Here is a 12,791-nt window from a genome sequence, read left to right as displayed (position 1 = left end):
GAACTCGAAGGGTTTTCCCAGTTTTTTTGTTGTTAAAAAGGTCAATATTGTACTTCACAGATCTCCTATTAGAGTTAACACAATTAATAAAAGTTACACTTAAAACGCATCTACATTAAGTCTTCTTTACAGTACAGTAAGCAAAATTGATTGTGCTGGGCCCTGAAATTTTGCATATAAACTGAATAACACCTCAGCTATAACCATGTAAAATGGCAGACTTATTTCCACATATTTTTTTCCCCATCCGACTGTGTGACGCTATATTTTTGCCGCTCTTTTGACATTTCTCTTCAGTAAGGTTTGCCATTTCATGATGGATGTGTATGTATGCGCCGTATGTTCGTGAATTGGGCTGAGCAACAACTTGAAAATGATTCAGATTTTCATCAAAACCATCTTCAGCGGTGGTCATTTTTGGCTGAAGGGCTTCGTCAGACAGCAATCCACACGTGCTCCATGAGCCACCATTGCATCCTAAAAAAATTACGGTTTGGTGCGGTTTATGGGTCAGCGGCGTCATTGGGTCGTACTTCTTCCGTGATGATCAGGACCGGCAATGTGTTACTGTGAATGGGAATCGTTACCGTTCAATTGGATGATATGCACTTGGAGGACATGAGGTACCAACAGGTCGGCGCCACAAGCCACACAGCGAATGTCACAATCAATTAATTGGATACCAAGTTTGGAGAACGTGTTATTTCATTAAATGGTCTAGTCGATTGGCCGCCTAGGCAGTGCGATTTGACGCCGTTGGACTATTTTCTGTGGGGCTACATCAAGTCAATAGTCTATGCCAACAAGTCAGAGACGATTGATGAACTTCGTACGAATATCGAACAAGAAATTGCAGCAGTATCGGCCAATTTATGCTTGAAAACCGTCGAAAATTGGGTTCAGCATCTGGACTTCTGCAAGCCTGTCAGTGGTAACCGTGCAAAAGAAATAGAGTTCTATACATAATGGCATCGAACGTACTTTCACAGAAATAAAATATTCCATTGATATCCAAAACTATTTTGGTTTTATTTAGAAAGAAACTTTTGTAGCGCTCTTATTGAAAATCCGGATACATTTGCCATATATAACTATATATCCTAACTGCGCAAACTGATTCAAAGTGGGTCCATATCCGATGCTCCAAGGCATGAACCAAGTAGTCAGTATCATCATAAATATTACCATTCAATATTACCTAAATCGCCGCGGGATGACTATGAGCATCACAGGCTGGAACCTGTGTGGTGTTCTTCGTTATCACAATCAGCTTAGCTGGGAGCTACCAGGAGGATCCACAGATTGCGGATAGTGAAATGCTCCATACGAAATAGCTGCAATTGCAGGAGCAGACAATCAGCGGTATCCAGCGGAGAGCCTCAGTGAGAGGCCGGGTGGAACCGGCTCCTGTCAAAATACTGAGTGCCCATGATGCTCGATACGACAAGGCGAGATATTGGCGCCTTTAACGAGGATCACCACTTCCACATGAAAATGTGGCTACAACAACAACAACATTGTGTAAATGGACTTTCTTTTTGACTTACTGGAGGAAAGAATTCTTTTCTTTTTAGGAAAACACAATTAATGTCTCTTAATCTTATGGAACTTGGTCGTTAGGGTGACCAGGTGTAAGTGTTTGGTTTTTTTTAAATATTTGACACCGTAAGACAATCATTAACCGGATTACTGAGGCATTTTAATATAGGCAAAATCATAGAAAATACGATGTTTCCTGGGCCACTTCTACGTATCCTGTTGTATGACAATTCGTAAATCAGTCTTGTTAGCGTGGTATGCCACTGTTAATCGGAATATTAAGGCATTACAATTTAGACAAAATTATTGAAAAATATGCATCCATCGCTTTTTTTTTTTAATTATAATACTTATACTTTTTCTGTACCACCCTACAGCTGTTATCCTATGGTGAAGGTTAAAAAAACATAATTTTCAACAAAATATGCATTAAAAGTTAAGAATTTGCTAATTTTTTTTATCCACATTGAGGACGATGAAATGAATGAATGGGCAAATGTGTCTCGCATTATTCATATAATTTTTAACAAATATGTAGACTAGAAAAAAAAAATAGCCATGTGTATATATGTACGTCTGGAAATATTTTTCGCATTAGAAATAAGCCAAAAACGAAAAACAAAAAAAAAACCCTAGCACTGGCCAAAGAAAATAACAATAAATTAGCCGTAAAAAACGCAAACAAAATGAAAAAAAATATTATTTGTGTTAGATGGGAATTAAAATATTTAAATGTTTAGAGTGGGAAAATTTATAATCATGGGCTCTTAACATTTGACTTTAAAATCTTCAAAATAAACCCCATTGATAATTTTATACATTTTTTTCGCTTTTCTTTGCAGCAGGATCTCGTCAGCGGTTTGGCTTAACTTTGCATCATCTCACCTCTGAAACTCAAGCAACATTTGAGGAAAAACATATTGCTTGCATGTTGTGCAAAAAGATTGCCAAGTTAATTTAAATAGAAAAAAATATATACAAAATGGAACAGCCATTGATTGTACAGGCCGAGTACTCTTTTAAAGGGGGCAACAACGATGAGTTGTGTTTCAAAAAAGGTGATCTAATCACTGTGACACAACGTGAAGAGGGTGGCTGGTGGGAAGGCACCCTAAACGATAAGACTGGCTGGTTTCCCAGCAACTATGTTATGGAATATAAGGCACCCTTGCCCATTACAGATGTCATACGACCCCCCGAAGAGATACAAGAGTACAGATCAGTAGTTCTTAAAGACCTATTGGACTCGGAGAGGGCCCATGTGGCCGAGGTGCAAGGTTTGTTGGAGAACTTTTTGGAACCTTTGCAGCAAACACAAATGTAAGTAGGAAAAATGTTCCTCTTTCCCTAATAATCTTTGGTCTTTTCCATTTTTTTACAGTTTAAATGCCGACGAATATGCCCAACTAATGTGCAATTTTGTTGAGGTGGTTAAAACCCATGAAGAGTTACTCACACAAATGGAAGAGTGCAATGATCGCGTGGGCAAATTGTTTCTAAATAAGGCCCCTTTGATGAAACAAGTTCACCAAGCCTATTGTGCGTCACATCCCAAAGCCATTGTCATTTTAGATAAATACAAGTGAGTTGCCCATTATGGTTACTTGACTAATAACAAACAAGCCAATGACATACTTCTTGAGTATGAGTGGTACATTGCATTATGGCATTTAGCTAAATTAGTTAGGTTTTTAAGAGATTATGTGTGCCACTTGCGATAAAATTTAAATTTATTTTTGCGTTTCATGCTAAAATATCATTTAAGTAATGACATCTTTGTATGCCGTAGTAAAGAGTGAGACGAATGAATACTCACCAAATAAGCATATGAAAAGTTGACCACCAAAAGGCATGGGATTTTGTTAAAAACATTTTAGAAATATGAAGTAAAAACATTTTGTCTAAATATATGTCGGCATTGAACGTAGTTAGTTTAGGTTATAACAAATAAATTCGAGTAAGGAAAGACAAGAGTCGGGCGGTGTCGACTATATAATATCCTACACCACCTATTCAACATATTGGGTTGCCCAAAAAGTAATTGCGGATTTTTCATATAGTCGGCGTTGACAAATTTTTTCACAGCTTGTGACTCTGTAATTGCATTCTTTCTTCTGTCAGTTATCAGCTGTTACTTTTAGTTTGCTTTAGAAAAAAAGTGTAAAAAAAGTATATTTGATTTAAGTTCATTCTAAGTTTTATTAAAAATGCATTTACTTCCTTTTAAAAAATCCGCAATTACTTTTTGGGCAACCCAATATATACTATCCCATGGCAGCCGGTTGTACGTATCCCATGGCAGCCGGTTGCCCGATGGAGTTCTTCATCGGCAAGGGCTGCCGCCTCAGTGTATAACCCACTGCTACAACAACAACAACATCCTACTTTCAATACATGAAACCTATGTTGAAATTTAGTCAGATTTTAATTTCGCATACCTATCCCATTGAAAAACTGAATAGAACCTTGTAACACATTTTTCGATAGAACTTAAATGGTTGCTACTACTGAATTTAAGGGCCATTTGGGAGATATATCTAAATCTGGCCTGACTTTAATGAAATTTAGCACACGTGCTAGGACGTTAAATAAAACATCTCACGCAAAATTTTATAAAGATCGAACCAAAATTGTGGTGACTACAGCCAAAAAGGCCATATCGGATGAAAGATATATATGGAAGCTCCATCTACATCTGAACCGATTTTAATGAAATTTTGCATATGTATTAAGACGTCAAATAAAACATTTAATGCAAAATTGCGTAAAGATCGGACCAAAATTGTGGCTACTACAGCCTTTAAAGGCCATATCAGTTGAAAGATATATATGGAAGCTATATCTAAATCTGATCCGATTTTAATGAAATTTTGCATAAGTATTGGGAAGACAAATAAAATATCCCTTGCTAAATTTTGTAAGAATCGTACCAAAATTGTGGCTACTACAGCCTTAAAAGACCATATCGGATGAAAGATATATATGGAAGCTATATCTAAATCTGATCAGATTTTAATGAAATTTGGGATGACAAATAAAATATCTCTTGCTAAATTTTGTAAGGATCGGACCAAAATTGTGCCTGCTACAGCCTTAAAAGACCATTTCGGATGAAAGATATATATGGGAGCTATATCCAAATCTGATCGGATTCCGATGAAATATTACACACATATTGGGACATCACAAAAAGCACTTCATGCCATATTTGGTAAAGATCGGACTAAAATTGTGGCTTCTACAGCCTTAATAGGTCAAAACGGATAAAAGATATATATGAGAGCTATATCTAAATCTGACCCGATTTTTATAAAATTTTGAACACGTATTAGGACGTTACACGAAACATCTCATGCCAAATTTTGTAAGGATCGGACCAAAATGGTGGAAACTAAAGCTTTAAGAGGCCACATCGGATGAAAGATATATATGGGAGCTATATCTTAACCGATTTCTGCTGGTTATGATCTAGATAGTACCATAATTGAATAAAACCCCTTTAAAGTCCGATTTTCTGACTAGACTTTTTGAGCTCATAATAGGGACATTCTGATCAGATTTCTCTGGGATTGCGAAAATGGAGTTGTGCTAGACTCCATTACATCTGTACCGAGTGTGGTTCAGATTAGACCATTTTGGATATAACTGTCTTCTTTGAATTTATAAATGGTGCATATTCATCTAATTTTGACAGAATATAAATAACATATACACATATCTATAGGAGTGGGCATCCTTGGGCCTTTGAAAGCCTCAAATTTAAGCGAAATAGGATAAAAATGCGATTTTGCTTAAATGTGAGTGTATTAGGCCCCTCGACATCCGTGGTGGGTATGATCTAGATCGTACCATAATTGAATAAAGCTCCCTTATAGTCCGATCTTCCAACTAGACTTCTTGAGCTCATAATAGGGGCATTCTGATCAGATTTCTCTGGGATTGCGAAAAGGGAGTAGTGCTAGACTCCTTTACATCTGTACCGAGTGTGGTTCAGATCAGACCATTTTTGGATATAGCTGTCTTTAACGGAATATAAATAACATATACATATATCTATGGTGGTAGTCATCTAAAGTTCGGCTCGGTCGTACTTAATGCTATTTAACTTATTTTATTTAAAAAACGTTTTGGGAACAGTTCTTATGAAAGTCTAATTTTGACGTTTGTTTTTCAGAGACGAATTGGAAAAGTATATGGAACGACAGGGAGCAGCCACGCCAGGACTTTTAGTGCTGACAACGGGTTTATCGAAACCATTTCGGCGTTTAGATAAATACTCGGCCATGTTACAGGAATTGGAACGACACATGGAAAGTAGTCATCCCGATCGAGGGGATACTCAACGCAGTGTAGCGGTATATAAGGATATAGCAGTAAGATATCATTGGAACATTTATATATGGACAATGTTTGTTTAATACAATTCTTTTGTTTTAGGCCACTTGCTCCGCCACACGAAGACAAAAAGAATTGGAACTACAAGTTCTTACGGGTCCTGTAAGAGGTTGGCAGGGTCAAGAACTCAGTTCGTTGGGTGAAATTATACACATGGGTAGTGTAGCGGTGGGATTGGATCATCGTGATCGTTATTTTGTATTATTTCCACAAACTTTACTCATATTGAGTGTTAGCCAAAGGATGAGTGCTTTTATTTATGAGGTATGTTGCAAACAAAAACAATTTAATTGGCACAGCTTCATCATTGACTGTATTTCAGGGTAAATTACCTTTGACGGGTATAATTGTTAATCGTCTGGAAGATTCGGATACTTATAAAAATGCCTTTGAAATCAGTAGCCCTCTGATAGAACGCATTGTTGCTGTATGCCAGGGACCCAATGAGGCCAACAAATGGGTTGACCTCTTGACATCGACAAATAACAGCAGTGTGCCCATAGGCATTAAACGACAACACAGTAACCTAAGTAGTGCCTCAATAAGTGGTGGCCACATATCAACGCCTCCCAGTCATGTAAGTATGCAGTAAAGAAAAAAAGCCCCACCTTAAGACCAAGAACTATAAATCCCATAAAATACATTGGTGTAGCTAAGGATTTGGTTTCATAGTTTCCTCTCCCCAATATGGATAACATTTTTTAATAATCACTAGAGAAAGTTTAAAATTATATTAATAAAAGGAATTGGCCCTTTGGTCATGCTAAATTAAAAATTCTACTAAAATGATCCCTAGCCCTTTGATTCTATTCCTTAAAAAGACTGTTCCTAGCTCCCCCAATGTTCACCTAATAATTTTTTGTATTAAAAGAAAACGAGAAAACAAAATCCCTATATTTTTTACATTTTCTAAAAAAAACGACCAAAACTTTATTGTGTGATGTGTTGTTGTACGTTCGTTCGCGTTTTTAGTCCACTTATAATTTGGATGCTCGTGGTTATTGTACCCGATTCTCACTGTGTGCCTACTTCAATTCACCCCAAATGTGCATTACCCTACCGCCCAGCAATTATCCACCGACGGCTCCCTATGCCAGACTCAGCGATCATTTTGCCAAATTGGTAAAGGCTGGTCTGCTCAAGAATTTCATAGTGAAAATGTTGCTGTATCCTCAGTCAAGGCAAAGTGTTGATATGGGCTCGGTGCCATTGAGAAAGAAATCGCATAAAATATCCAAAAAAATTGTCAGATCTCATTTAGAATACGGAGTGGGTGATGGGGAGGAGGAGTTGGGGAGCAAGGAATCGGAGTTATCGGAAAAGGGGCTTTTGGAGAGACAAGATGCTTTTTCTTTGCCCACTGATTCAGAGAGTGGTAGTGGCAGTGGCATTGAGGCTAGCAAAGATTTTGAATTTATGCAATTCTCCAGAAATGATTCCATAATTTCAACGGGCACTTTTATTGATCATGGCTCGGGAGCGGCCACACCCAACAAGGCACGACATTGTTCTTCTATAAATCTCATAAATTTGGATTCAGCCAGTGAGGATGGCTGCGGAGGAGAGAGAAGTTGCTGTTGCAGTCCCTCACCCAGCACTGCCCTGAAGAAGGAGTCCTTGGTAATAGGCTCCAAAACAATGAGGGCCATAGCCCGCAAATCGTCGGAACAAAGTATTATTATACATACCTCAAAAGCTCACTTGGATCTCGGTAGCGGTGGTGGGTGTTTCCATACCCTGCCCATAACTAATGATGTGGTTGATCATCCTAACCTGGCTACTCCCCCGCTGTTACAACAACAAATTTCGGAAACTTCAGGCAAATCCTCAGTATATGCTGGCCGTCTGAAAGGAGCCTATATTGCCTGTGAAAATCTAGCTGATCTCAGTGACGAGGCCAAAATTAAGGCCAGCACCTCTCAGTTGGCCATATCTCCTACAGAGCGTCACAGCATGCCCAATATGTTTGTGGGCAATCGTTTTAACCGCAGTTCCAAGACCGCTGTCTATGTGCCCTCATGGCAGGATCGTAATGACAAGCTGAATCAAAGTGCCGATGGTGTTGAAACCAACTCCCAAGATCTGGTTGATGGCGAAGTACATGCCAGTACGTTAGACTTACCTGCAATGTGCCGCGAGGCCCCTGATAAACTGCAAGCTGAACTATTATATAACTTTCAGGAGCAACATGATGCGGACAATGATGTCATAGCTCCACCTTCCATGTACAAAAACTTCCAACACAATTCGAGGAACTTGAATAATTTCACTTTATCACAGACTGAGTTATGCTTTGAGCCCAAACGCAGCAGCAATGGCAATGAATCAAAAGACAAACGTAATTCCATAAAACGATGCATTAGTTATCACTATGTTCCCCTGGCCAATGTTGAGGTGGGAGATGGGGAGCCCAATGGCCCAGCTGCAGATAGAAATGCCAATCGACGACATTTCGGATCCCCAGACAAAAAAGGCGACAGCACCAGCACAAAATGTAAATGTTGTGAAAGTTCTCAATGCCCCAGTCCCAGATCCAGTGATTCGGGTATGGCTGGCAGTTGCACAATAAACTCACCGGATCCCCCACAATCGGATGGAGTCAACTATGAGCCCTACTATGATGTGGATGGCAATTTGAAGCTAATGGCAAATGGCAATGGTCCCTGCGACGATTTGGCAAGATTTGATGTGTGTGGCACTTTTCGGGAAAAGTTTTTGGAAATAACTCAACAACAGCAGCAGCAACAGCCGCATGAACTACCGCTAGTTGAGACTAGCCCTATGGAGAGCCCTTTGGCCACACCCACAGCTACGCAGGCTGAGACTACTGTAACTTCTTTAGAATTCCAAAGAAATAGCAAAAGTATTTATATTAGCTCCACAGCACCTTCCCATCCCCAGGGAAGTTCTTCAAATTTTGTATTTTCCTCGCAAGGCAGTGAAAGGGACTCCACCACAACCGCTGGCGATGTCAACATAGATAACAGTAGTGAACCTAGTGTTTTTCGCTCTGGCATGTATGCCCATTGGTGGAAAAAGGAAACTCTTCCCCACGAGGTGGTCAAGAGTATAGCAAAGGTTTACAACCGACGTTTGCCTCCCTCGAATCAGATTAGTTTGGATTCACGTTGCTCCCTATGTTCCAATTGTTTTTGTTCCATGGAGGCCAGTGGTTACAGCGAAGGTGCCACCTATTGTACCATGTGTCAGGATTGCATATCCAATTGTAGTTCATCCAGTCAGCAATTGGCGGCTACAAATACCACAACCACCATAACATCAGCCGAATGCCCTTTGTGCTGTAATGTGCCCTCATCAAGGAATTCAGGAGAGGTCAATCAAACCACAACTGTTGCATCATCCAGGCATAGTTTGCTAAGTAGTCCCGCCTCTTCATTTGATGTAGACTGTCCCATTTGTAGCGGTAATTATTTGGCTCGTGTCGAGTCCTTGAGTTCGGGCAAAGACGAAGAAGTATCCCACAGTCAGAAGAAGTCGAAGAAAAGCAAGAAGACAGGTTCGGCAGCGACGACGATGGGGCCATCTGCAGAAGGCAAGCATTTTAAGCCAATATATCCTAGCTATGCATTTGTCAACATTGTGTGCAAATGTGTAGTGTGTGATATGCGCGTTTGTGCACGTTCTGTTTTGTAAATTCGTTTTTTTTTCTACTTCTTCCTAATTTTAATCGATTACATTTTCTTTCTTTAAATTTGATGTCAAATTAATTAGAAACCAAATTAGTTGATCAACCTAGTAAAATCATTCTAGAAATTGTGGTTTTCTTAGAATTCGAAATGGAAATGAAGGAGTGAATTTTTTTTGCAAGGGCGATTTTTCTTTGCAGAACTTGTTTCGATGATTTTTCTCTTAGGCAATAAAATAGCGCAAATCAAATTTCTATGAAAATCAAACTTTGACAAAATTTTCTAGAAAATCAAATTTTGACGGAATTGTCTATGAAAATGAAAATTTCGACTATGTTGTTAAAACTTTTAAAAACTCATTGGTAAAATGAGAAACTTCATTTTTTTATAAATTTTTTTTATGAACAAAAAAAGAATTTGTCCAAAGTTTCAGCTGAATATCTCTATTTTTAAAGACTGTAGCGCGATTAGCTGACAGACTGACGGACATGGCTAGATCGTCTTAGATTTTTACGCTGATCAAGAATATATACACTTTATGGGGTCGTAAATGGATATTTCGATGTGTTGCAAACGGAATGACAAAATGAATATACCCCCATCCTTCGGTGGTGGGTATAAAAATATTCTCTAAAGACAAAGTTTTAATGAAAAATTTTAAAAAAGGAATTAAATGAACTCTACTATTTAATACAATTTTTTCTACAGACAAAATATCAATGAGATTTCTTTAAAGACGTTTTAATTTTTAAAATTTTCTAACTACAATATGTTTTTGAAATTTTCTCTTTAGATAAATTTTCAATAAAAAATTCTTTGAAGACAAAATTTTATAAAAACTTTCATAAAAGACAAAATTTGGAATTTTTCTAAAGATAGATTTTCAATCAATTGTAATCAATTTTTTTAGCAAAAATATTTTGATAATTTTTTTCAAGTAAACAAATTTAAAGAAAGATTTCTGAAGACAATATTGCAATGGAATTTCTCTAAAGACAGAATTTAAATAAATTTTTCTTGAAAAAAAAACTTTTCTAAATTTTCCAACGATAAAATTTTGATGAAATTTTTTTAACGAGAAATTTTTTTTAAAGTCAACATATTCTCCAAAAACAACATTTTGCCTAAAGACAAAATTTTTTCCAAAAACAAAATTTAAAAGAAAGTTTTTCTAAAAACGAAATTTCAATAAAATTTTCTCTAAAGAAAAATTTTCAATAAAATTTTCTAAAAGACAGGATCTTAATAAAATTATCTCTAAAGATTTTTTTTTAAAGTTCATATAAATTTTTAACTTAAAATTCAATGAAATACTTCTCAATTTTGATTTTACTGCAGCCCAAATTTCAGTTATCTTGAATACAAAATTTTGCCAACGATAAAATTTTGCTGAAATTTTTTCTAAAGACAAAAATTTTTTTCTTTTTTTCTAAAGACAAAATTTCAAAGAATTTTTCTCTAAAGACAAATTTTGAACAAAATGTTGTCTTAAGACAAAATTTTATTGAAATTTGCTAAAAGACAAGATCTTAAGGAAAATTTAAATATTATTATCTCTATAGACAAAGTGTCTCTTAAATTTTAATATTTTTTCCAACCCCAATTTTTTTTTTAAATTTCATATACATTTTTAACTTCAAATTCAATGAAATATTTCTCAATTTTAATTTTACTGCATCCCAAGTTACCGTTATCTGTAATACAAAATTTTTAAAAAATTTTCCAACGATAAAATTTTGCTGAAACTTTTTCTAAAGACAAAATTTTTCTCTAAAGACAACTTTTTTTTAAAAACAAAAATTTAAACAAAGTGTTGCTTCAATTTATTTCCGATATTTCGGTTGACTTCGTCTAACCGTTTTCACAGGCAGTTTTTAACATAACAATAAAGAATTAAGTGAAATAAATCACAAAAAATGTTTATGTTGTTGTGAGGAGTTACATTCGATGTGCTGCTCTTTGTCTCACTATTTAATTGAATATCCATTAAAAATCGTATTTCACTTGGAAAACTTAAAATGACTGTAACTTCTAAACTATATGTCCTAGAGGGAAATGCGCATTCATTGAAAATACATTAAAAATGGAAATTTCACTTGGAAAACTTAAAATAGCAGTATCTCCTTAACTATGCTTCCTAGAGGGTAATGGGCCTTAATCCGTAACACCATCAGAAAATTAGAATATTCATTGAAAATCCATTAAAAATCCAAATTTCACTTGGAAAACTTAAAAAGGCTCTATCTCCTAAACTATGCGTTCTAGAGGGCAATGGGCCTTAATTCATGACACCATCGAAAAATTAGAATTTTCATAGAAAATCCATTAAAAATAGAAATATCACTGAGAAAACTTAAAATGGCTGTATCTCCTAAACTGTGCGTCCTAGAGGGAAATGGCTCACACAAAATTTTCTCTAAAGATAAAATTTCAAAGAAATTTTTTCTAAAAACAAAATTTCCAAATTATTTTTTCTAAAGACAAAATAAAAAAAAATTTTTTTTTTCTTAAGACAAATTTTCAAAAAAAAAAAATTCTCTAAAGACAAAATGTCAATGAATTTTTCTTTTAAATTTCAATATTTGTCACAGTCCGATTTTTTTTTAAGTTAATATAATTTTTTTACTTAAAATTCAATCAAATCTGTTTCAATTTTAATTTTACTGCAGCCAAAGTTTCACTTATAGGAAGCACCCACTGTGTTATAAGGAAATTTTTAATGAATTTTCGAACAATATTCTAGCTTTTAGATCATATTGAATGCTTTCTATTCAAAAAAACATCAAAGCAATGAACTTATAAAAGTTTTATAGGTGTGTGCTCTTATGCAGAACACTTTGACTGGCATGGTGGATCGCGATTTCTGATACGCCATGTATCTTCATCAACACCTTTGTCAACTTAATCAAATTTTGAATAACAGCACACACTAGCAAAACTTGTATAAGTTGTTTGAATATGATCTGGATCTAGAAAATTGTTCAAAAATCATGAAAAGATTTTAAAGAATACAAATAAGAGACTGCAAACAAATAAAGGATTTTTTTAATTTTTCTATTTTTTTTTCTTCAAAATATTTTGTGAAAAAAACACATTGTTCCCCAAATTTTAAAAATAATGTTAAATTTTTATTTTTTCAACTTCTTTTGTGTTAGTTTTGAATTTTATTAATATTCCATAGTATGAGCCGTCCAATCCCTTACAAATATG

At 35.8% G+C, this 12,791-nt stretch overlaps 1 protein-coding gene across 8 annotated transcripts in view; it reads left to right on the top strand.

The window, feature by feature from the left end:
• The window catches only part of LOC106092874 (serine-rich adhesin for platelets), a 79,339-nt gene that overhangs the window by 35,116 nt on the left and 31,432 nt on the right, over nucleotides 1-12,791 (top strand). For 4 of the 8 annotated variants that reach the window (XM_059364333.1, XM_059364332.1, XM_059364331.1 and 1 more), the window contains exons 2-6: nucleotides 2,382-2,859; nucleotides 2,921-3,121; nucleotides 5,714-5,912; nucleotides 5,977-6,198; nucleotides 6,257-6,511. In XM_059364333.1, the coding sequence (XP_059220316.1) occupies nucleotides 2,522-2,859; nucleotides 2,921-3,121; nucleotides 5,714-5,912; nucleotides 5,977-6,198; nucleotides 6,257-6,511 (1,215 nt within the window). In that variant the 5' untranslated portion in view covers nucleotides 2,382-2,521. Of the gene's footprint in view, nucleotides 1-2,381; nucleotides 2,860-2,920; nucleotides 3,122-5,713; nucleotides 5,913-5,976; nucleotides 6,199-6,256; nucleotides 6,512-6,906; nucleotides 9,488-12,791 lie in introns of all 8 variants that reach the window. The other 4 variants (XM_013259821.2, XM_013259820.2, XM_013259818.2 and 1 more) reach the window with 2 other exon arrangements.

The sequence above is a fragment of the Stomoxys calcitrans genome, chromosome 3, assembly GCF_963082655.1.
Source record: "Stomoxys calcitrans chromosome 3, idStoCalc2.1, whole genome shotgun sequence".
NCBI lineage: Eukaryota > Metazoa > Arthropoda > Insecta > Diptera > Muscidae > Stomoxys > Stomoxys calcitrans.
The sequence above is the reverse complement of the archived record's forward strand: the minus strand, read 5'-3'. Positions and strand labels throughout refer to the sequence as shown.